The 23,321-nt window shown below is 35.2% G+C and overlaps 2 protein-coding genes and 1 long non-coding RNA gene across 53 annotated transcripts in view; 1 reads left to right on the forward strand and 2 right to left on the reverse strand.

Moving 5' to 3' along the window:
• Positions 1 to 1,743, reverse strand: part of LOC108734897 — a 53,221-nt gene extending 51,478 nt beyond the window's left edge. Inside the window, exon 1 of the long non-coding RNA XR_003231486.1 lies at positions 1,032 to 1,743. This is a non-coding gene — a long non-coding RNA (uncharacterized LOC108734897). The remainder of the gene's footprint in view (positions 1 to 1,031) is intronic.
• LOC108734894 (cytochrome b5-related protein-like) overlaps positions 1 to 4,061 on the forward strand; it is a 10,448-nt gene extending 6,387 nt beyond the window's left edge. The window contains exons 3-5 of one of the 2 annotated variants that reach the window (XM_018466655.2): positions 1,751 to 1,939; positions 2,972 to 3,208; positions 3,635 to 4,061. In XM_018466655.2, the coding sequence (XP_018322157.1) occupies positions 1,751 to 1,939; positions 2,972 to 3,208; positions 3,635 to 3,956 (748 nt within the window). In that variant the 3' untranslated portion in view covers positions 3,957 to 4,061. The remainder of the gene's footprint in view (positions 1 to 1,750; positions 1,940 to 2,971; positions 3,209 to 3,634) is intronic. The other variant, XM_018466656.2, reaches the window with a different exon arrangement.
• A 243-nt stretch (positions 4,062 to 4,304) lies between these two features.
• Positions 4,305 to 23,321, reverse strand: part of LOC108734887 (myosin heavy chain, muscle) — a 31,110-nt gene continuing 12,093 nt past the window's right edge. For 5 of the 50 annotated variants that reach the window (XM_018466606.2, XM_018466616.2, XM_018466617.2 and 2 more), the window contains exons 10-24: positions 21,112 to 21,381; positions 19,104 to 19,274; positions 17,937 to 18,116; positions 17,717 to 17,873; positions 16,719 to 16,771; positions 15,910 to 15,997; positions 14,978 to 15,095; positions 14,134 to 14,251; positions 12,335 to 12,598; positions 10,281 to 10,490; positions 8,179 to 9,065; positions 7,786 to 7,864; positions 6,265 to 7,440; positions 5,296 to 6,201; positions 4,313 to 4,632 (exon numbers count right to left, since the gene is read on the reverse strand). In XM_018466606.2, the coding sequence (XP_018322108.1) occupies positions 4,591 to 4,632; positions 5,296 to 6,201; positions 6,265 to 7,440; positions 7,786 to 7,864; positions 8,179 to 9,065; positions 10,281 to 10,490; positions 12,335 to 12,598; positions 14,134 to 14,251; positions 14,978 to 15,095; positions 15,910 to 15,997; positions 16,719 to 16,771; positions 17,717 to 17,873; positions 17,937 to 18,116; positions 19,104 to 19,274; positions 21,112 to 21,381 (4,719 nt within the window). In that variant the 3' untranslated portion in view covers positions 4,313 to 4,590. Of the gene's footprint in view, positions 4,633 to 4,885; positions 4,928 to 5,295; positions 6,202 to 6,264; positions 7,441 to 7,785; positions 7,865 to 7,982; positions 8,062 to 8,178; positions 9,066 to 10,280; positions 10,491 to 12,334; positions 12,599 to 13,576; positions 13,692 to 14,133; positions 14,252 to 14,588; positions 14,707 to 14,977; positions 15,096 to 15,909; positions 15,998 to 16,718; positions 16,772 to 17,193; positions 17,247 to 17,716; positions 17,874 to 17,936; positions 18,117 to 19,103; positions 19,275 to 19,566; positions 19,738 to 20,247; positions 20,419 to 20,576; positions 20,748 to 21,111; positions 21,382 to 21,452; positions 21,582 to 22,334; positions 22,439 to 23,321 lie in introns of all 50 variants that reach the window. The other 45 variants (XM_025976418.1, XM_025976419.1, XM_025976420.1 and 42 more) reach the window with 30 other exon arrangements.

A 23,321-nucleotide genomic window follows, 5' to 3' on the forward strand; every position in this document is an offset into this window, starting at 1 on the left:
CCCCCGCTGTCTGTCCCTATGTATGCTTAGATCTTTAAAACTACGCAACGGATTTTAATGCGTTTTTTTTTAATAGATAGAGTAATTCAAGAGGAAAGTTTATATGTATAATACATGCATAATATAGTAGAGAAACACTGATAATTTTAGAGGTTTGTAATGTGATGTCGTAAACACTTACAATACAAACGCTGGCTGAATCCTACAAGATAGATCAAAATTATGTACTACAGTTTTGTACACCTTAAAAAGGACTACAAAAATGTTCGGGATGGTATATGTCTATCTCTTAAGGATAACCCATAATAACCATTTTTTATCTTTTACTTTTTATGAGAAATAATGGCTTATTTACGAAGCGATTTTAAGAAATACAGCATTAATTCTTATTCAATTAAGTATCTTAAATACATTGTGCATTTAATATAGATCAATATAGCCCTTTACAGACTTAAAATGCAGGGACTTAGCGGTTGCGGCGGTACCGGCCGATTTGTATTGTCTAATGATAAAAAAGGTGTGATTGTTGTATATAAAAACATTCTACAGTATATTTACTATCAGTATTGCACCCGTGCGAAGCATAGTGTACAAATAATACCATTAAACCAATTCCTTAACCCCTATTCCGGTATGTTTGTGTGTTTGAAAACCTTTCACTTCAGTAGCGTGTTGTATAATTATACGTTGTATTTTTTTTTCTTCAAAATACGTTTGTAATTATAAAAAAATGAACCCAACTGCATTTTTTACATGAAATTTCAATATGAAACAAAGACCATTAATATTAAGATTGGAGCTTCTATCTGGTGTGATATTCATTTCATGATGGTAGCTGCAGCACCTAACAGTTTGCTAAAATTATTTATGCATTTAACTGACAAACAGAAACAAAACATATATTTTCATGTGCGTACCTGCCATACAGATGCACTTGTGTATGTTGACGTATGAAAAGTTAATAGCACCCACTTATTTATTAAGAGTGATTAGGAGCTTATAAACTAACTATAACTAATGATCAGACTCACCAAAAAAACATTTTGAAGGCCAAAAAGCATCCACAAACTCGCAAACTACAACCACATCGCGTTACTTACATTTTAAAGGACGAAAACAACACTGACAAACTGTTCACAATATACGTATTTACTGGCCGACATAACTCATACAAGGATAACCTTGAGCTAGGACGTTTGATAGTGAAAGTAAAAAAGCCGAGAATAAATGAGATCATCTCATTTTTTGTGCCTGTTATCAGCAAGCTTGTGCCTTAGGTATATTTAAACCGGTTTCTGCAGTTGATTTTCCTCTAGTTTTAGAAAATGTGGCACGTTTATATATGTAATTTAGAAATAAAAATATGAATATAAAAAGGTGGAAAACACATTTTTGTAGATAACATTTGATTGCAATTTTGACAAATACATAAGTGAAGCTAGATCAATAATTTAAAACATACACCACTGCCTATATCAAAAGCACTAAAAAACTAATTGTTGGTATTTAATTGGAAATTTATCAAAAATGGAATGTCAAAGATTTAGGATATCAGATTTTATAATTTATTAGAATTTTTTGAAGACAAAGTAGGATTTACAAAACTTGGTTTAACATCCTTTAAACACTTAGAACTTCTATCCAAGTTTTATTATGAAATTGTTATTAGCCGAAATAGTCCAAAATTTTATACGAATTATACAGTTAGAATATTATTAAGTTTATCCTTTGTGGTTTGCTTTTCTTACAGAGACTGGAGAATAACTCACGTGCTAAGTCACCATCTCTACCCCAACACTATAAATGATCTGGAAATTTCGGTTCTGGAACCCATGTGTCAGTATCTCCCATGGACAAAAAGTAAATGGTACTTAAAATTAGCATGGTGGTATCAACCGATCTTTTACGCAATTTTCTTCATACTCGGCCATTTAAAAGGGTATAATTTTACTTTACTATTTATAGCAGATATTTTGAAAACTCTTCCCATTGTCAAAATGTCTATTAAAACGTATAGTCGTACTACTTTATTTGGAACCAAAAGAGCTTCTGTCAATATTTTGATATTTTGAGTAAACATTAGATTATTTGGTTGAGTGCAAGCTTTCACGGCCGGCGTTAATTCTATGTTGAGAGTTTTTTGGGCTGATGGGCCGTGGTCTATTTGGACTCCTGACGTTTCGTCCACAACTACGGTGAACATTCTTAAAGGCGGTGTGTTAGTCGGCGTAGTACTCCTTGCGGCGGATCTGCGACGAAATTTCGCCCATATCCCCGACATAGAATTAGATTATTTCTCTTGTTTTCTTTTATTTGTTAAAACGGGCAATGCTAAATTAAAGCAATAGTCGGATCCATAAATTATTATGAATTCATTCAGATCAACTTAAGCAAAAGGGCCAAAGTTTAGAAAATGTTTGAATGTTTTAAAAAATTAAAAGTAATACCTATTCTATTCAAGGATATTATTATTTGCAAAGTCAGTGTTTATAAGTGAAGCTTGGATTCCATTTTAACTGTAATGAAAGCATTTTTGACAAAGACTTCAACTGAAATTTTCTAAAATGTGATGATTTTTGACGTTGGCCCTTTTAGCTCCAAGTCAGAGATTTAAAATTCCCCAATTCGCTTCTGTTTTTATATATGCGACGTCAGCGGTTAATTTGAAGGACCAGCACACCCTTCCCCCAACCAGAATAGAGAAGACATGTATATGTACCTATACATACGAATCTAGTCTCAGTAAAATTGCTCTAACTAACGAAAATATGCTTTTTGTTTGGAAAAACCTTATCTTAACACGAACTTTATGAAAATTACTTTAATTTGATAATCACGTGAAAAATTTTTATTAGCTACTAATATATCGAAATATAACCAATGGTTTTGAAATTAAATATAATTGCAAATGGCAGTTTGTACTTTTTGAGTCGTACCAATACTTTTGACTTACGATTATTTTCTGTATTAGAATGGTTCATAAAGCCCTTTGGAAAATTGGTTTGGTTCCCTACAAAGCACCAATGTACTGGGACGACTTTTTAGGATACATTGTTCTAATTCCAATGTACTGGTTCAATGGTTCTTTACAACAAGTGTTGTTAATGTTCTTCTACATCTTGTTAATCGCAGGAATACATTTTGGTATAATAGGTATTAATGCTGCTCATAGAGATCCAGAGATATTTCTTGATGGAGATGCTTCAAGGTAAGTGATAATAGTATCTAACTAAGTAGAAAAAGTCTTACTCCAACTTACGAAATAAATAGATATTGCTTGGTTAACTTCCTTCATCACTATCAGTTGCTCTCGCCTCTCGTTTAAAATTCCTGAAAAGCGAACTTATAAATATTTTTAGTAAAATTAATCAGACAATTTTATACAACCCTCTCAAATGATACTTCCCAAAAAAGTCGACAAAGTTTTAACTCTACCGCATGTTACATTTACTACGTTGAAATACAAATAACTTGTCAGTCTTCAGTACCAATTTTTTGAGGAATATCTTTCTCTTTTTTTTCAGTCACTTTTTAGAAAGTGTGTCTTTTTAGCATGAAACTGCAAATCACTCTTTCCATTTAATTTTCTTTAGGGAAGCAAACTGTTTAATTGTTTTGAAATTATCAATTTCAGGCCACTTCCAGAATTGGATTGGGGAGTCTACCAATTGGACAGCGTCGTCGATAGATCAGATATTTCGAAATTCCAGTTCCTTGTTCTTACCAGTTTTGGGGACCACGCTTTGCACCATTTGTTCCCAACACTGGACCATGGTTTGCTAAGATATCTATATCCAATATTCAATAGAAATTGTGAGAAATTCGGAGTCAATTTATTGATTAAAACACACTGGGAAGTGATGAAGGGCCATTTTACACAACTACTGAGAACTGAACCAAAAACCACACCTCCAAAACCACTCAAATTGGCACCCACAAACAAAAAGGAAGAATAAGATACGATATATTGCATTGCCAATAAATTTATGAGTAGACTATTATGATAGATAAAATGTATAAGTAAACAGTAACTGTTATTAATAAACAGTAATAATAGGCGATGTTTTTTAAGTTAAATTATTTATTTTACAATTAATATTTAACAGTAGTTAACATCAAAATAAATACAGAATAAAAATAATGCTGTTACAGAACGAACGTGAAGAGAACACCAGATCATCCGATATTCTGGTCGATGTTGGTAACGGGATGATCGTTCTTTTTATTTACTACACACGTCTCATACACGACAATTTCAATAAATACCCTACAAATTAATATACCTATTTTCGGAGACTTCTATATTTTCGTCTATAATATTTTTCCCTTTATCGATGATGACAATATCTAATAATAGAAATAAACACCTCCCATTTTACCGTAAAGTAGACTTTCACACAATTAAAAGTGGAATTATGACATAAATAAAGACATACAAACTTAGTTATAAAATAATATATTCTAAACTAAGGTATGTGTATATTATGTATATAACTATATATTATATAACAATAGAAATGTATTGCTGTGTGTGTTCTTTTCGCGTTCTGGTTGTTCTCATAATGATCACACAGTGCAAAAATCGGCTCCTTAGAATTCGTCGAAGGCATCAATAGGACGTGGTCTAGGAGGCTAAAAAGGAAAAACAATTAAAACATTTGCAAACAGAAAAAACCATGTGGTAACGATAATAATAATTACAATACGGACAACGCTTTACAAGAAACGAAAGGAGACAAAATAAAACAATGTAACAGCAATGTCAGCGATTTCTACAATTACGGAACGATTTGTTTTCATGAGAGGACGTAACTGTACAATTGCCCACTGTATCAAGGTGACATATGAGGGGATAATTCTAAGAAAAACCCGTTCACTCACTTACTGGAGTTATGCTTTATTCGGCTACTGTTGCAGACTTTCCTCTCTGAAGGAAAAAAAGGCAATGTAACTAAAGGCAAGTCAAAATTTTATACGAGAATATGAGAAAAATGGTTCGATAATAATTACATTTTTAATTTTTTAATTTGAGTAGTATAACACAATAAGCAATTTCAATTGTTGATCAAGAATTTGTTAAAATCAGCAGTTTGATGAACTATTGATCGCCGTGGGTTTGTGGCTTAACACCTAACACGCAGTTTCAATTTAGTGAATAGATATTTTTAAATACCCAGACACTACATTCAGTAGCACTTGCTCTTTTGATAACACCTTACCATTTAGAGTCATCAAAAGTATAAATATTATAGAATAAAATGTTACGATAGTAGGTACATAAAAATTGTTACTTACTGCCGGACTGACTCCTCGTGCTGCAGATCCGGAACGTCCCTTCGCCCTGAATTTGGCAATAGCTTGTTCAGCCATGTCTGCACGTTCTTCGGCTTCCTCCAGTTCTTGTTGAGCTTTGCGGAATTTGGCAAGATTAAGGGCGGCGATTTCTTCTGCTTCTTCGATTTGCCTCTTGTAGGTCTTGATCTTCTGTTGAAGTTTGTCAACGAGGTCTTGCATGCGCTCGTGATTCTTGCGGTCTTCTTCAGCTTGGAAGCTAAGTTCCTTGATACGACGTTCAGATTTCCTCAAGTTCTTCTGAGCATCGGCATGTCGTCTCTGTTCACCGTCAAGCTCGTTCTCCAATTCTCGAACCCTTTGTTCAAGTTTTTGGATGGCTTTCTTACCTCCTTTAAGAGCGTTAGCTTCGGCCTCGTCCAAACGTACTTGCAAGTCCTTAATTTGTGTCTCAAGTGCTTTGCGGAGTTTTTCTTGGGTTTGTGCGTGGTCTTGTTCGGCACGAAGTTCATCAGCCAAACGGGCAGCGTCAACCATTGCCTTCTTGGCCTTCTCTTCGGAGTTCTTGGCTTCGTTCAACAATTCATCGAGATCAGCGTGTAGAGTCTGGAGTTCGGATTCCAATTTCCTCTTGGCAGCAGATATCGAAGCGTTTTGGGCAGAGAGGTCGTTGAGTTGTTCATGAGCATCTCCAAGTTCTTGCTCAGCTTGGCGCCGGGCGCGATCGGCTTGTTCCAAGAGAGTGCGCGACTCTTCCAGTTCGTTTTGAAGGGCGTTGGCACGACGTTCTGAAATGCCAAGTTGTTCACGGGCTTCGTCACGTGCACGTTGTTCTTCCTCAAGGGCTTGTTGAGTGTCCTTAAGTTGTTGTTGGTAGCGCTTGATGGTCTTTTGGGCCTCAGCATTAGCCTAAATGAAATAGAAGAGAAATATGAGAAGAAGATAAATTTACATTTTGGATATTTTTTTTACCTTGTTGGCATGGTCCAATGCGATTTCAAGCTCGTTGATATCAGCTTCCAACTTCTTCTTCATGCGTAGAGCCTCAGCCTTTCCTTTAGCTTCTGCTTCAAGAGAAGCTTGCATGGAGTCGAGAGCACGTTGGTGGTTCTTTCTTGTATTTTCAAATTCTTCTTCCTTCTCTTGAATGCGCCTGTCGATTTCTTGACGTACTTGAGATAATTCCAATTGGCTTCTAAGTACTTTGTTTTCTTCCTGTTCCAATGCAGCTTCAGCTTCTTCAAGAGCAGCTTGAAGTTCATCCTTCTCAGCTTCCAATCGCTTTCTGGCTTTTTCGATTTCATGGATGTTGCGGCCACCTTCACCAATTTGGTCGAGCAAGTCCTTAACTTCATCGGCAAGGTTCTTGTTTTCTCTGCGAACTGCCTCAAGTTGTTCTTGACCTTCTTCGTAGGCACCCTTAAGTCTAAACAATTCGGTAGAGTAGTTTCTGCATTCTTTTTGACTGGCGTCAAGTTCAGCTGCCAAGTCATCAACCTTAAGTTTCCATTCTCCAATAATTTTGTCGAATGCCTTCTGTTTCTTCTCGGCAGCGTTGGCAATGGCTGTAGCACGATCAACTTCGAGTTGAAGGTCTTCTACTTCAGTGGCCAGACGTTGCTTGGTCTTCTCGAGAGCTACAACCTTCTGGTTGAGGGATTCAATGGTCTCTTCAGCTTCAGCAAGACGGGCTTGAAGTTTCCTCTTGGCTTCCTCAAGTTCCTCAGAGCGGGCAATACCCTCTGATTCGTATTTGGAGCGCCAGAGTTGAGCATCAGCGTTGGCTTTGCTGAGTTGCCGTTGGATATCGGCCTTAGCTTCGGCTTCTTCTTCAACTTGTTCACGAATGTTGTCCAAGTCGTGTTCCAAGTTGCGGAATTTACCCAAAAGTGTGGCACGTTCACGAGCTTCTTCATCAGCCAATCTCTTGGTGTCTTCCAATTGAGTGGTCAACGAGATTTTGATTTTGCTGAGCTGAGATACTTGTGATTCAGCTTCTTCAAGTTGACGGAGAAGGTCAGAGTTCTCAATAGACAACTTCTTCTTGGCAGCATCAAAGTCGTTAAGTGTACGGTTGGTTTCATCGAGTTTTCCTTGGACGTCATTAAGTTGTTGTTGGAGTTGCTTGGAGATCTTTTCTTGGGCAGCCTAAGAATTCATTAAAGTTACAAATCTGATGGACATTATTAATGAAATCACTAGCTTGAGTAATTTGGCTTAACAACAACGTTAACAACACAGAAAGTACGTCACATAATATTATGAGTTAGAAGATCGCAATGTTAAGTGGCTGAAAGGTTTAAATAAGTATTATGCTAGTTTTTATAATTTAATTATGGTAAGATACGTCAAAGAAAACAAGAAAAGGCTTGAAACACTGAAGCAGCAGTAAAATAATCGTTGATAAAAAGCTTGAAGTAAAAAATAATAAAATAATAGTTAATTGATAAATAATAATCGCGCTAGGCCGTGTGCCACACAAATCGCAGGTACCTTCTCGTTAGCCAAGTGGTCAACGCTAGCGCGTAAGTCGTTCAATTCGCCGAAGTATTGAGCCTTTTCTTTTTCTGCCCTGTGGGACAAAACAATAACAGAATAGTAAAAATACATATAGGTAATGGGTACATGTGCAGGTTAAACATGCTAAGGGCAATTTTTGAATCGAACGAAACACTGGGGACCCTAAGTACCTTTTCCCGTCCCACTTGATCCACAGCAGCACGCGTTTGTTGCAATTCAGCATAAATCGAAGCCCGATCTCTTTCAGCTCTACAGGCAATTTAAAATGTTGTTACCAATGTAAATTCTAACTTTTAAATAAGAATTTATTTTAAGCTTAATCCCCAACTGTAATAAACCGGCCTCATAGAAAAAATGTCAACTTACTTTGCCTTCAGTTTGTTAAGTTGATCAATCTGTTCACCCATCTCAGCAACTGCGTCGTTGTGCTTCTTGCGAAGATTGGCGAGGGTACCTTCATGTTGAATATTGGCTTCTTCCAGATCACGGCGGAGTTTGGCGAGTTCAGCTTCACGTTTCTTGTTGAGTTCGATTTGGGCAGATGTGGCTCCACCAGCTTCCTCAAGACGTTCGCCAAGTTCTTCCAATTCACGGGCTAAGTCAGCACGTTGTTTTTCAGCCTTAGCTCGAGCTTGACGTTCGGCTTCAACTTCTTCTTCTAATTCTTCAATGCGAGCCTGGAGTTCCTTAACTTGTTTCTGTTGTTTGCCAACAACAGATTGTTCGTCTTCGAGTTTGGCAGTGAGGGAGGAGATTTCTTTGTCTTTACGTTGAATGGTTTGTTCGAGCTCTTTTTTGTTACGTTCCAAGTCAGCGACGGCTTCTTGAGTAAGTTTGAGGTCTCCCTCAACCTTCCTCTTGGCCTTCTCTACGTCACCACGGAGTTTCTTTTCGCGTTCTAGAGAGTCCTCGAGTTCATCCAAAGTTTGTTCGAGTTTAGCTTTAACTTTGTTAAGGTGGTTGACTTTGTCTTCAGCAGCTTGGAGTTCTTCAGCTACCTTTTGGTTGTTTTCGCCTGAAAGTTTCTTTTCCTTGTTGAGTTTGTTGATGAGTTCATCTTGGTGAGCGATTTCATCGTTCAAGTTTCTGATTTGATGTTCCTTGGAAGCCTTATCCTGTTCGGATTTTTGTAGAGAGAGCTCTAAATCTTCAACGTCTTTTTTGTAGCCCGAAATCTCTTGTTCGAGTTTCTTCTTCTGTTGGAAGAGTTGATTGCGGGCATCCTCTTCTTGGGTGAGACGGTCTTGGGTTTCCTAAGAGTATGCATATATGTAGATATAAAACGTGTAATTGATGCGGAACTTTTGGAGAGCTTAATCAAGTATGAACCAAAAACTCGGGTAAACATCATTAAAATTGAATCTTTTGGGCTGGAGCCAATAAAATATTTTCGATCTCGGTGGGTAGGTAAGTCGCAAATATCAAAGTATCCGATCTGTCTTAATGGCTTAAAGGCATGAACAAAACACGAATTGACTCTTAGCCAGGTTAATCGTTATTAAGAGTAGGTAAACTTGAGTTTTTAATTGATTAAAATCTTTTCGTAGCAACTGCGCCAACGATTAATTAGTGCATGAAAGCAATCTCTTCAACACGATACGGGTAACAAGATAAATTTAGACAGGAGAAATGAGACAGTTTTATAAATGTCTCCTAATCTATACATGCGTGACTGTAATATAGACCTAAATTTAGGCAGGTGGTATATCTGTTAACATATGAATGCACGAATAAAAATTCTACAACCACGCATCTTAATAGTAGGTCGGACGAATTTAAATTTAGTAAGGATTTAAGTGGCATTACACTGATTTCTTCAAGTCTCGCTAATAAGTTGACGCAAGGTATTTCATGAATCATTCGTATCTCAAAACAAGTGATATTTTTTATGATTCCTGAATCACAACCCAACACATTATTTATTAGTTATGATTCATTTGGGTACTTAAAATATACATTTTTGATAATTTTTATGCTTGCTGATTCACAAATGGACCATTCTAGATCGAGATTGTGCCGTTACGCGTTTTTCAAAGATATTTTTAGTTCGTTCTGCTGGTAACGGTTGGAAAAATAAACATTCATAACCATGCTTATAACACAAACCGCAAAAGGTTTCATAAAATTGGGAGATTGTTTTTACAGAAAATAAACAAGAGTTGGGTTTATGAACGAGCTGAGAAAACATACCAAAATTGTAACGCCATGGAAATTTCTGAAGAGCAAAACCAGCAATTAATATGAAGTTCTAATTTTGCTTATTCTGAACACAATAACCGTTATTATTTCAGTACACAAAGTCATCAAGCATTCTTGATTCAAAAGGAAATTAATTAATTCATGATTTTTTCACAAAAATCTACAACTTTACGACGTTCTTCTAATTTTAGAAGCAAAATGTAAATAAATGATTGAATTCCGAACACTAAATTTATAGAACATTCAAAAGAAGGTGAAAAGGTACTTACAGACAATTGGGATTCAAGATCACTCTTTTGGGCTTGGAGTTTGTTGGCCCTTTCTTGAACTTCGCTAAGGCTTCCCTTTTCGCCTTCCAATTGGGACAGCAAGGAAGTCTTCTCTTCCAATAGCTTGGCATATAGACCCTCAAGTTCTTTTTTGGCCTTCTCTTCGCGTTCGAAAGCTTCCTGGGCTTTCTTGGCTTTTTCTTCCAGTTTCTGTAAAATTTCTGTCTTGTCAGGACAATTGTAATCGATGTCTACCATTTTGTCGAATTTTCGTTAACTGCCAATTCCGTAAACGGGTCGATAATACAAATTCAGATTCGTTTCACAAAATGAACAAATAAAAAGAAAACAATTACTAAGTGCAACCGAAATTTCTTAGCTTTATTTCCAATCGTAACGTTTCGTTAATATCGTATCGTGTAAGTGCACCGCTAGACCCCAAGATGGTCCAGGTGTTATGTCCGCCCCGTACCGAATTCAAGTGTCGACTGGTGCTGGAAATTGGGAAAATTGCATTTTTTCCGAAAAAAAAAAATAGACGCATGTGGGTGGGATCCGATTTTCGATGAAAGATGGTAAAAATATGTGATGCAAGTGCGGTTGACGACGGATAGAGGCGGAGTCTACCGAAATAGCACTTCTAAATTAAGGTAATATAAATTTGATACGAATCATACTGGACGCCTCAGGTATAAAATTAAAGACGCTGCCGCGCTCTCTTAATCCTCGACCGAAATCGTCAATTTTCATGTGTTTGTTATCTTTCGATAAATATTTCACCGTAGATTAGACAGGTTATTTTTAGATGCTGCATGCTTTTTACTATAAACTTAACTCGCCTTTTAATCTTTTAATTTCACCGTCGATTTTATAGCATACGATGTAAAAGCTTTCCTAAGCTATTAAGTACCTAGCTTTAATTGTTCGCCGTATTAGAATGTGTTAATTGTTAATTAAATCATTTTCTTTAACTCATCGGCTGCTATTAAGTAATTTAATTGCGGCGTTGTACCAACTGTTTAATTACCAATTAAAGAAACAATTGCAATAAAGAAACTATTATTATAAGTGCATAGCAGAAAATAATGCAACGTTTTAAAGTTTAAAGTTGGTATTGTAAAAGATTTCTAAAATCTTGTACAATAGTAACGTTGGTGTACGATTAGTAATATAATCTTAGTAGGTTATGCTACTTAAGCATGTTTTTTAGGTGTTCATTCCAATTTTCATACATTTTTTATGAGCCGATGAAAATTCATTTGGGTATTTATGACACGAGGTTATAAATAGTTTAAAAAATATTCGAAGTAACTTTATTAAATAGGTATTTCGTGGCTCCATATATATAAAGGCACAGTAAAAGAAAATATCCTATTCATAGCCCTGGAATTTGACGTCGCGCGGAAACATGAGGCTGAAAATTTGTTCACCTACTTTTATAGTGTAACGATATTATATCTATGTCGTATAAATCATGATCAAAATTATGTTTAAACTGTGCATAGTTAGTAGTGAATGACGTCAATGCCGTTTCTTTTTTTAATATTTAATTCGACAAAGTGGTAGTAGGTTGTATTTGATATTTTACCAAAAATAAATATTTTGTAAATAAAAAACTGTTTCTTAAAAGTCTTGCAATAATAAAATTATGATAGATACTTTAAAGCACTTCATACAAACTAAGAAAAATATTACTATAACTTTATTTTGAAATTTTAAAAATCGATTAGTTTTAACTTCCTAACAATTTTCTTATTTGTTTTATTTTGATCATCAGCTGTTTTGATAAATTATCATTTACTGTCATTTAAATTTGCAAAACATTATGTTTTTATTGCCAAATATTTATTGTTAGAAGGTATTTGAATTATGAAGCGAAATATAATTTTTTATTTGTTATTTTATCAAGCATTCCTTTAACTGTATTTTTCTTTGGTGCTCTCTTATCAATTTTAGTTCTAAACATAACCAAGATGCAGGCATTCATATCCTATTTTAAAGAAGATTATTTTGTCTAATAAGAATTGAAATATCAGTTGTACAATACAACTTACCGCAATCTCATCCTCGACGCGGGTGACGTTGAGGAGAGGCTTGACCTTCTGCCAGAGTTTGTACCATGGCCAGGTACGGAGTTTGAGGTATTTGCGCAAGTTGCGTTGTACGACTTGGAGAGCAAGACGTTGTTCCTGTAACCTCTTGAACTCCTTTCTGGACAAGTAACCACGAGCCCAAGACTGGAGCCAAGTCATGATCTTACCAAGACGTTCGTCACGTAATTCTTCCATCTGACCCAACACACCAGCTCGGAAGAATACCTATGTGTATCGATTAGCAAGTCAGAAACAAAAAAAGGACACAAAGTTATGGTTTTGTGGGTCAAAACTTCTTCTAACGTTACTTCTTTTCAGTAAAATATGTAGGTGTAACTTTAACGCTATTTTTGTGGCAATCGAAATAATTCTAGCTATTAGAAAAGACACAAAATCCCTTCTAGTCTAGTTAATAAGTTTGATCTATAGTAAAAAGATGAAAAGAAGTATCCACAAAACGATAACCTTTAGGTTTGTCGGATGTCAGATGCATCGGTGCTTACGCAGATATATTAGAGACTTTGCATGCAACACTTTTATTGGACAAATATTGTTTTAAAAAGCAGCACATCGTTTTGGGAACTAGGGCTCTACTTTATCTATGCAGCCATTTCCTTCACTGGAGAGGCATCTGAATTAGTAGTCAAAAATTTGCATTGTACCTCCTTACACAAATAAAAAAATTTTCATGAAATATTACAACTGTTTCATGAATTGTATTGACACGTTTCTAGTGTGGCATTGATTATTTGTCTTTTGGGCAGATGTCAATAAAATTTATATAATTTTTATATCAAATTATAGGGTGTTACATCATGAAACAGGAATATGGCTCCAATCATATTTTACTTTTGAAAGTGTTAAGTAGGATTTTCATTACGTATTTATGACTACTTTGAAAATAAAATTATAGTATTATTAATTTATCACTTGTACAAAAAAAATATTTTAAGGAAAAGGGAAAAGAGTTTTCAAATAATCTAGACCCCTTTCTAAATACATATCTTCACACAAATAAAAAATCCAATGAATTTTGGAGTTACTACTTTAAATGGAAAGAAATGGCCTGCATGGAATGTACACGAAAAGCAAGCTTTCCGTTTTTAAATAAACCACCAAATTTTAAAAACTACATAAATCATACCATTAAGGCGTTTCAATGTTATACATAGTGGTGTTTATTTAAAAACCTTTCGTGTATACCTTGGTATGTCCAAATCGGTACTGTTCTGGGTCAATGCCTACGAGGTCAACAATAACTCTAGTTGCTTCTGTAGGTGACATGTCTTTAATTTTGCTGGCGGCCAGAATTTTGTATCTGTGTAATGCCAACTATTAGTAACAAAAACAAGCACATAAAAGAACAACACACTAGAAAATAACTTCTTCCAGATCACCTGCTGGTGCTTTGTTGGAATGATCTAATTAGTAAACAGAGAGGTATTGTGGTCGACGCTGTAAATTGCGCTTTAGACCCAAAATGGGTTAGTTATGGATGACCAACAATGTCTAATTTGTTGGTTGTCAATATACATACAATCTCAAACGTGTTCAAGACACGATGAAACCGTATCATTATTCGATGGTTAACAGGCAGATTTTATTGATTCTCAACATTAAAGAAACACTTAAGGCCGAACGCGATCAAAGGCGTCTTTGATTGGCCGAGAAAACAATGGAACACATAATCCAACTTGATCAAACGCAGCAATAATAAACGTTGACAGTTGTTTAACAATTGACAACAAATAGGAACATGCCTTAGTGTGACCAAGACGGTAAAGTTCACTATCAAGTGCGCTAGCGTCTAAGATAACTTGGGCACACTTTTTGGGGTCACTCTCCTTATCTACTTCCTTAGGGGATAAAATCTTGTAACTGTATGGAAAGAATAGGTTAGATTGTGATAGACTTACACATTTTCGGAGAAATTTCAACTACTTGGTACAAAAAGGACGTCCATCAATATAGTAACAATTGACGTGATAACAACGTGTATGTTCAATAAAAAAAAAACAAGGGAAAAATCGTGCTTTCTGTGAATTATAGTGGCGAATAGGTTTGACTATCTATGATGCAACAGAAATGTGCAACGAACGTGTGGCACACTACTAGGTCTACTAAAAGTGACGTCACAGTAAGGTTTTTAAAAAAAACTAACGGACAAACAAAGAAAGAAAGTTTCGTGTCATATAAAAGGGGGGCTAAATCTTGCCTTTGTATGACCAATACGATAACTTTCAGGATCTAATTTGATTTCTTCTAAACATTTTCTAGCAGCTTCCTTTGGATCTGATTCTGCTGCCATTGTGGCAGGCGCCAAAATCATATAACTAAGAAAATTACTCAATTCAATTTAAACATCCACTTCTCAAAACTTATTTTCAAAAACAAAGGACGTAGTATTTTTTATAAAGGAATAATTAAAAGATTTCACAAATAATTTCAACTGTGAAAATGAAATCGAAAACAAGTGATTAATTCGATTTTAAAAAATATTTAATATAAATAAAATTCCGTTGTGATAGGATACTGTTTCTGTTTTTCACTTCCTAATTTGCATCTACTCTTTAATAATTATTAATTTTATTCTGGTTTCCTTACCGAAGCTTGAAATCAGGATATACCATCCTGTTGGGGAAACCTTTACGACAAATACGGATACCTTCAAGTACACCGTTACAAGTCAGCTGGTGCATTACCAAATGGGAGTCGATTACACCTGAAGTATAAAAAATAAGATGATTTTTTATCCTGTTTTGTTCGGTTAAGTAATTCGTTAATCGATTAATTTTTGACGTTACAAAAATGGTTATTGTAAATAAATATTACATTACTGTTGCTCTATCGAGTTTCAGTTGCGTTGGTTTTATTTTGCGTGGACGTTTTGTGAGCTTTACAGTCGCTTCTTCACGACGGACTACTGTCCTATCCTGAAGAAGAAAATTGTAAAACTCATAAAACCTCACTACAGAATAAAATCCATACGACTGAATCCCAAAGATAAATTGTAATGCAACAATCACGAATCGTCGTCAAAATTTAAAATCATTAATTAAATAAATTTTTTTTAAAGATAGTCATATTTTTGTAATTCCTAACTATACCAATTGCATTTTTCTGACGATCACATTACTGATTTTATAAAAATTGCCTTTTAAAAGTTTCTTTAAGGTATGCTAAAGTAAATTTTTTAAATTTTTTTGTCTATTTCATAAAAAAACAAAAACGGATTAAAAGAAAAAGAATGGAATCTAAAGAACTGAAAACAAAAGGTTGAATCTTGTAGGCTAACAAAATTTCTTTTAAGTTTATTGAGAAGATAATTAAATTAATAGTAAAACTTTCGGATACCTACAATGAAATCCAATAACCAATAAGTCACTTCTTGGATTATGACTAGTTATTTATTGTATAATATTTTGTGAGACCAAAAACCGATAAAATGGTTCAAGGTAAGATTAAATAGCCGAAAAATATTATAATTATGTTATATATAAAACTCTTGTTCCGAGGCATTCTTTTAATAGACTTACCAGGTTGTTTCAATTCGTTGGGAATGATACAACGTACGAAGTGGGGCTGAGTTGACCTCAGAGTGGTCATCAAGTTGTTCAATTGTTCCTAAAGGAATTTATGAACGTTAATTCTCACTGCTATCACTTGCGCGTCGATGTTAATTTTTTAATTTAAAAGCAAAAGCGTGGGTGCTGCGCTTAATCAGTAAAAGCAAAATTAGTCAGTTGTTCTTGTTTATTTTTTTTTTATAATGGTAGTGGTATAAAGACTCCTGTTCTTAGGTGTTTCACTATTGTTGAACAAAATCAGTGAACAATGAAAAAAATACTTTCACCTTATATCACAAAAAGAAAACGTAAAAAGAAAAAACACAGCTACAATCCCTTCTAAAAAGTAAATCTTTTTGTGTAAGTATGGGATTGTAGAGATACTGATATTTTTTACAAATGTATTACATAAATGAATGAGGGTTTTAATTGTGTGTCGAAGTATTAATAATAATTAATGGATATTTGGTCAAATGGTGCAAAAAATCATCCCTGTAACATGGTGCTTTTCACTATGAAACACCTAAATGCATAAGTACAATTTCAAATTACTGCAAGTGTATAAACACGAAATTACGAAAAAGACATTAATTATTGTTTAAAAATAATTTCGGATGTGTTTTATGCATTTGAGTGTTGGTACCAAATAACTAAGTCTCGTTATGGTATGGTATGAATTACATTAAGAGCAGACCTGGTGCTTCTCTACTTAAAGTGGAGTGTTCATAAATAAATCACACAGTGGGTCACTACTTTAGTTATTGTTTGTTTTAATCTACCTTATAAGCGGATGAGACGGTTGCAAAACCACCACCCTTTTTACCACGACCACCTATTGGAACAAAGCAGATTTCAAAGCATATTTACACGCTCTACAATTTTGCCATTTTTACGTACATCGTAATGATGTACATAACAAAAATTCAGTCCATTTCAATAAAATTATTATTTATTTTCATTTCGGGTTTCAGAATGGACTGCATTTTTCAGGCAGGGAACGTGAACTCTATATAAGTATGTAAAGGGATACAAATACAAGAATATGTTCGCAACATGTAGTTCAGCGATATTTACAAGAGCTATGGGAGAGAAAGGAACAGATACAGACTGTTTTATTTTCTTTTTCTAGCCTTTGAAGTATTTTTGATGTTTTGTAAAAACTTTAAAATTGTATATCCTAAATTGATGTCTGTATCTGATAAAGGATTGGGATAACTCAGCTCAATGTCCTTGCAGAGCAGAGAAGACAGTTACCCTGTATAAACTGGATACGGTCTGGAAACCGGAACCTTTTTGACGTTTCTGACCTGTATGCAATCAGAATATTATTTAAGATCAGGTGAAAAGGTTTCAACATTATGTGGTACTATTGGTATTAGGGATTCATAATTGTACTCCACATAATTTGGGAAAGGATTGATAAGGTGGGTTTTTATTTTTTGCAAGTTTACTTCTGTAATAGAGATTCAATTATTATAGTCACAAGAATTTCTAAAATTCTAGAATAGAGGCAATTAATAAAGGCTAAAAATTTTTTTTATAACTCATGTTTCATTATTAATCCTTAATAAACTGCCTCCTTGTAAATTAAGGTACGCTATTAAACAATTTAAAAATTATTTGCTGATTTTTGTTAAAAATCTTTTAATGTCCAAAAATTAATTTGCTCCATTTTCAAAATCAGCGAAATTGGTAAAAATCATTCATTTTAAATGATCTTTCAATTACTCCCAACTTATAACCAGGCTTAACTTTAACGAAAAGTAGTAAATATTACCTTTGCCACCACCAGCATCAGCTTGACCAGATTGACCGGGATGATCGGCGAAGATTTCTTGCAACAATTTGTTGCTACCCTTCTTGTACAAGTCAACAACGGTGTCGTTCAGAGGGTCCTTGTTCTTTTCTAACCAACCGGTTATGTTATAGGGTACCTAGACGTAATTTCAACAAGTCGATATAAAAAACAAATGGTTCCCGTCGTGATGAAGGCTTACGTTTCCGGCGTAATGACCAATGGCGAAGTGGGCAGCTTGTTGACCAGGCTTTGGTGGTTTGGGCTTCATGAAGTTGGGCGATTTACCCAAGTGGTTGTTGTTCAACTTTTCTTCAAAGGTCTTGTCGGTAGCCTTGGGGAACATAGACTCTTCTTCAAGAATGGAGAGGATACCCATAGGCTAAGAACAAGTTTGATATAGGAACTGCATTTGGGTCATTGAAATGACAACACTTGTAATTTGTTTATTAGCAGTCTCTTTGTTTTTTGCCTATCGTACTTCGATTTAAAGGAAGTGATAATTTTTTACTGCTTAAATTAAACGCTCAGTGTCCAAACTCTGTGAAAAATACTTTTAAAACGTTCTGCTACGGGTGCGATTCGAACTCGCCATGTCTAGTTTCGAAAGTCACTGCTTTACTCATTGAGCCAATTTTACCACTAAAGATTATAAGTGTTGCCATACATAATAAGAAACTGTATTTACATAAAGCATGCGTTACCTTCCAAGCGTTGTGGCATCGAGCTTTGTGCAATATTGATTTTTGGGTCAGATACATAATAACGAATCTACTGTGCATTTCAATTGATGTATATATAGGAACATGTATAATAATACGTGTAAATACTAAAAAGATAACACGAAAAGAAGTGCTTAATTTTTTACTGTTAATAAAGTAAATTGCATGACCGTGTGGTAGGGAAACGGTCTACCTTTTCGATCAAATTTATCGCGGGTTGTAAGTCCATTCCAAAATCTATAAACGTCCAAGGAATTTTTTCTCTTTCGTACTCTTCTTGTTCCAAAATGAACATGTGATGATTATAAAATTGTTGCAATTTTTCGTTGGCAAAATTAATGCACAGTTGATTAAAACCGTTGTACTGCAACATTTAGTAGAAGCGTAATCACAACAAACAGACAGTCAGACAAGAAAAACAAATAAACACAGAAAAACATTAGCACAGTCGAGGTATACATAAGTCTATATCACCAATGTTAATAATTTCTAATAGTGTCTTCTTATGATAGGAGATAATAAATGTTGATACAGAATTATTTATTAGCAGAGCAGTGTACATTTTGAAGAAGAAGTGACAGCGATTGAGTCGGTTAATTTTGATTGGAGTCATTTTTTTTTTTTGGTAATTTGCTACGTCCAGTTACCTTTTCGATTAGGTCAATACAAGCAACTAAGTCCATGCCAAAATCAATGAAGGCCCACTCGATTCCTTCTCTTTGATATTCTTCTTGTTCGAGAACGAACATGTGGTGGTTAAAGAATTGTTGTAACTTTTCATTTGTAAAGTTGATGCACAACTGCTCAAAACTGTTAAACTACATGGAATATTAGTCACAGAGGTTACATACACTGACGATGCTTTCTGGAAGCACCGCCCGATTATATACAGTTTTCTCTTTGATTAGCACAAATGAAACAAATAGAACAGAAAATGTGTCAGGTGTTTTGTGTGAGTAGTAAAATTCGAAAGCTCCTTGGTACGGCCCGCAGTGTTAAAACAAGTATGGTAGATTCGCCCATGTTAAGACATGTAGATATTCGCATAGCTGCTGCATTGTGCTCCTCATTCTTTTCGCATTTGTTGTAACTCGTCTCGCGATTAATTACCTTTTCGATCAAGTCAATACAAGCTACTAAGTCCATTCCAAAGTCAATAAATGTCCACTCAATACCTTCCTGTCGGTATTCTTCTTGTTCAAGTACGAACATGTGATGGTTAAAGAATTGTTGTAGTTTTTCGTTTGTGAAGTTGATGCAGAGTTGTTCAAAACTGTTAAACTGCATCGAAGGAAGGATTGATTAGTGATTAAAGTGTGCACTCTAGACAGCATCCCGATCCATGGAGAATGCTGAACATGATTCTACTTAAAACTACAGTGACTAAGTGACTAAATGGAGATAGTGGTGATAAGAAGTGTCCAGTGTAATTTTTCCTAGTATTGGAACCTCATCTGCAACAGCCAAGCTAACCAAAAAACACGACTCGCTTAAGATGTACAGTAACTGCAAAGGGTGGTTACGCCCTTCGTTGATGTGTCTCAGATAACCAAGAAACCCAGCGCTCCGTCCATGGGGCGCTAGTCAACTAACATACCAAACACTATTAAAGCAACGAAAAGACTTTTGGAAACTACCCATTCGAACCATTCATTGGTATTTGAACCTATAACGGAATTCATGCACAAAAAACCCTTCTTTGGATTTTGACAAGTCCGCCAAGGGTAGGCAAATACAACATCTACCTTTCGGATAATATAAACAACGTTCTGGACCTTTTCCTGAAATTACCTTCTCAATTAACTCAATACAAGCAAGCAAATCCATCCCGAAATCAATGAACTGCCACTGAATACCTTCCTGTTGGTATTCCTCTTGTTCCAGTACGAACATGTGATGGTTAAAGAATTGTTGCAATTTTTCGTTGGTAAAGTTAATACATAGTTGTTCAAACCCGTTGTACTGTACAAAACATTTAAAATACATTCACATGGTGCAAATTGTACACGAATCCTACCCTCAAACAGAACCTAACGCAAAAACTTTGACAAATACAAAAAAAAATTAACCAAAAAAGAATATGCTAACAAGCATCCATGTTAGACTGCAACTTAAAATACCTTTTCAATAAGTTCAATACAAGCAAGCAAGTCCATTCCGAAATCAATGAACTCCCAGTGGATTCCTTCACGGGTGTACTCTTCTTGTTCCAGTACGAACATGTGATGGTTAAAGAATTGCTGAAGTTTTTCGTTTGTGAAGTTAATGCAAAGCTGTTCAAAGCCGTTATACTGTTTGCGAAAATAAAGATAATAATCAAATAAAAAATAAAAAATAAAAAAACGAATAAAAAAAAGCAGAGGAGATATGGAATGACGCGTCAAAAGTATAGAAAATAGAATAGCTGAAAAGTCGTAGATAATTTTAAAATGCCTACAATAAGTAAAGTATATAAGACAATAAAAATATCTAAATAAAAATTCCTGTAAAAAAGAAATTGCAACAAGGAAAATGGAAGATGAATTACACGGTTTCTCAACCTCTTATTGTGATAAATTCATTGTAAACGATTTTGTTATGCTTCTTCTTCCATTTTTCTTTTATTTTTCAAAAATGCATACGTCTACAATAGAGACGCATTTTTTTCGAACTTACATCGAAAATTTCAAAACCAGCAATATCCAGTACACCAATGAAGTGCTGTCTCTTTTGTTTGGTGTCCAGGGTTTCGTTACACTTCTTGACAAGGAACTTGAACAGCCTGTCAAACATAGCCTTTGCCAAGGCACCAACGGAGTAGTTGACCTGGGCAACGTTACGACCCTGTGTGACGAATTCGTTACCGACCTTGATTCTTGGTTTCAAGAGGGCAGTAACAAAGCCTTGGGTATCAATTCCTAACAATTTGGCCACACGCTCGGCTTCCTGATTTAATAGAAAAAAAAATAAAAGAAATCGGTAAAATATTTTGATTCTACGGTTTTCTATCAACGTACTTCTGTGCCATCGGCTTCAGCTTGTTCTTCACGACCCAACTTCATACCACCCATGTGCATGACGGCGGCAGTGATCTTGTAAATATCATTCTTCTCTTCTTGGGTGAAACCCAAAACGTCGAAAGCTTCCTGTAAGTCAGTTAGTTACCTATATTTCCGCACCGAATATTATAACGTGTTCATTAGTAAGAAGTAGAAGCTGCAAATTATTTACAATAAGCCAAGACAGAGTTTCATCTGGACGTGAAATTGCAAGAGTGCACAAAAAAAAGCGAAATATACAGGAGGGTACAAGCTGCAAGGGTAATATTTAGTAAGTAGAAATTTATATGTACGTAATATATACACAAGGGCGGAAATCTTTACAAGTAGTGGGTTAAAAGTTTATCTCACATCAGTTCGAGACAATTTGGCAAGATTGTGTGTGTACCCACATATGTACACGTGTTGGAAGTTATACTTCTATTTACATACATATTTTTTGCTCCGTGTAAAACATATCTAATAATAATTATTAACTTTCATATTTAAACAACAGGCCACAACAAAATAAAAAGATTAAAATGAAATGCCAGCAGTCATTGTCGCCTTTTCATTTTGTTATTCATATTTTAAAACAGCCTCGTGAAAGCAGCTAATGTGTTCGATTACAGATGACAGTTATCGTTGACAGGTGCAACTGACAGTTGTGGGCTGCGCGCGCAACTTCCGTTGCTTGCTAAATTTTACTCTCAATGCACTAAAAGAAGTATAACTTTAACAAGAAAAACAGTCAGTTTGGTTTGAAGTCTCAAATGGGGTCTCTACATTTAAAATTAACCAAAAACAACGAAAGGTTTATCATCACGATGGTTGCTTTGACTTAAATGGTCATTTACTTACATCTGTAAGAGTTAATTCCTCTGCGTCGTCAACATTAGGAATAGTAATTTTACCCTGGGATACGAAATAGTACTCGTAGATGTCGTTAGATAGTAAGCAGAATTCTAAAGCAAAGCAAAATAAAGCGGGTTAATCAATGAGTCAAAAGTAAAATCGAACTTAATATCAGTAACGTAAAATGCGTTGCGTGAAGATAACAGTAGCAAGAAAATGCGTCTTCTCTTCTTCACAATGAAGGCAGCAGCTGTTGGCAAATGAGATAGAGCTAAAGAAAGAGTGTAGAAATTATAATATAAGTTAATAAAATATGTAGTGCGAGAAAAATTAGAGACGAACGCAACGTGTAGCATGTAGTAGCCGCAACGATACTGTAAAAGACAGCTGAGCATCTGACAGCACATTGTTGTATTCTGCAAATATAGCGTGTTTACTGAATCCCAGGGTTGCATCGTAGATCTTTGTACATTAGAAACGTTGTTAATTTTTTTTTACATATGTACAGTATGTACACAGGGAGCAAGCGATGCCTAGACATGAAATCTGCAAACTGCCCAAACGAAACAAAAAAAATTGTGACAAAAGAAGGGATCCTTTAAAATCCTTTCTTACCGAAACAAAAAACAAGTGTTCAAAAAATATTGAAAAATTATGGAATTTTCGTGTCCTGATATTGTTTTTTTTTTTTGGGGTGGTCCCTTCCTTTTTAGGGGCCCGCTGGCTCCCTTTTTGGGTGAGTAAGCGGATCACTAGACGCTTACATTGGTCACCATCCCTTCATGGTAGTCGTCGACTCCATGGATATGGGTTTGCCCTCCACTGATAAATGGATAGTCGTATATCCAATTTGACAAGAAGCACGTTTCTGAGGCAGATTAGACAGATCACATACACTAGGCATAGCTTTCTTGTTAACGCTAGAGGAATAACACTTGCAAGAAGAACTACATGTTAATCACATACATATATATTGAGAGAAAGAGTGAGACA

This window comes from Agrilus planipennis, unplaced genomic scaffold (assembly GCF_000699045.2).
Source record: "Agrilus planipennis isolate EAB-ADULT unplaced genomic scaffold, Apla_2.0 scaffold84, whole genome shotgun sequence".
In the NCBI taxonomy this organism is placed as follows: Eukaryota; Metazoa; Arthropoda; class Insecta; order Coleoptera; family Buprestidae; genus Agrilus; species Agrilus planipennis.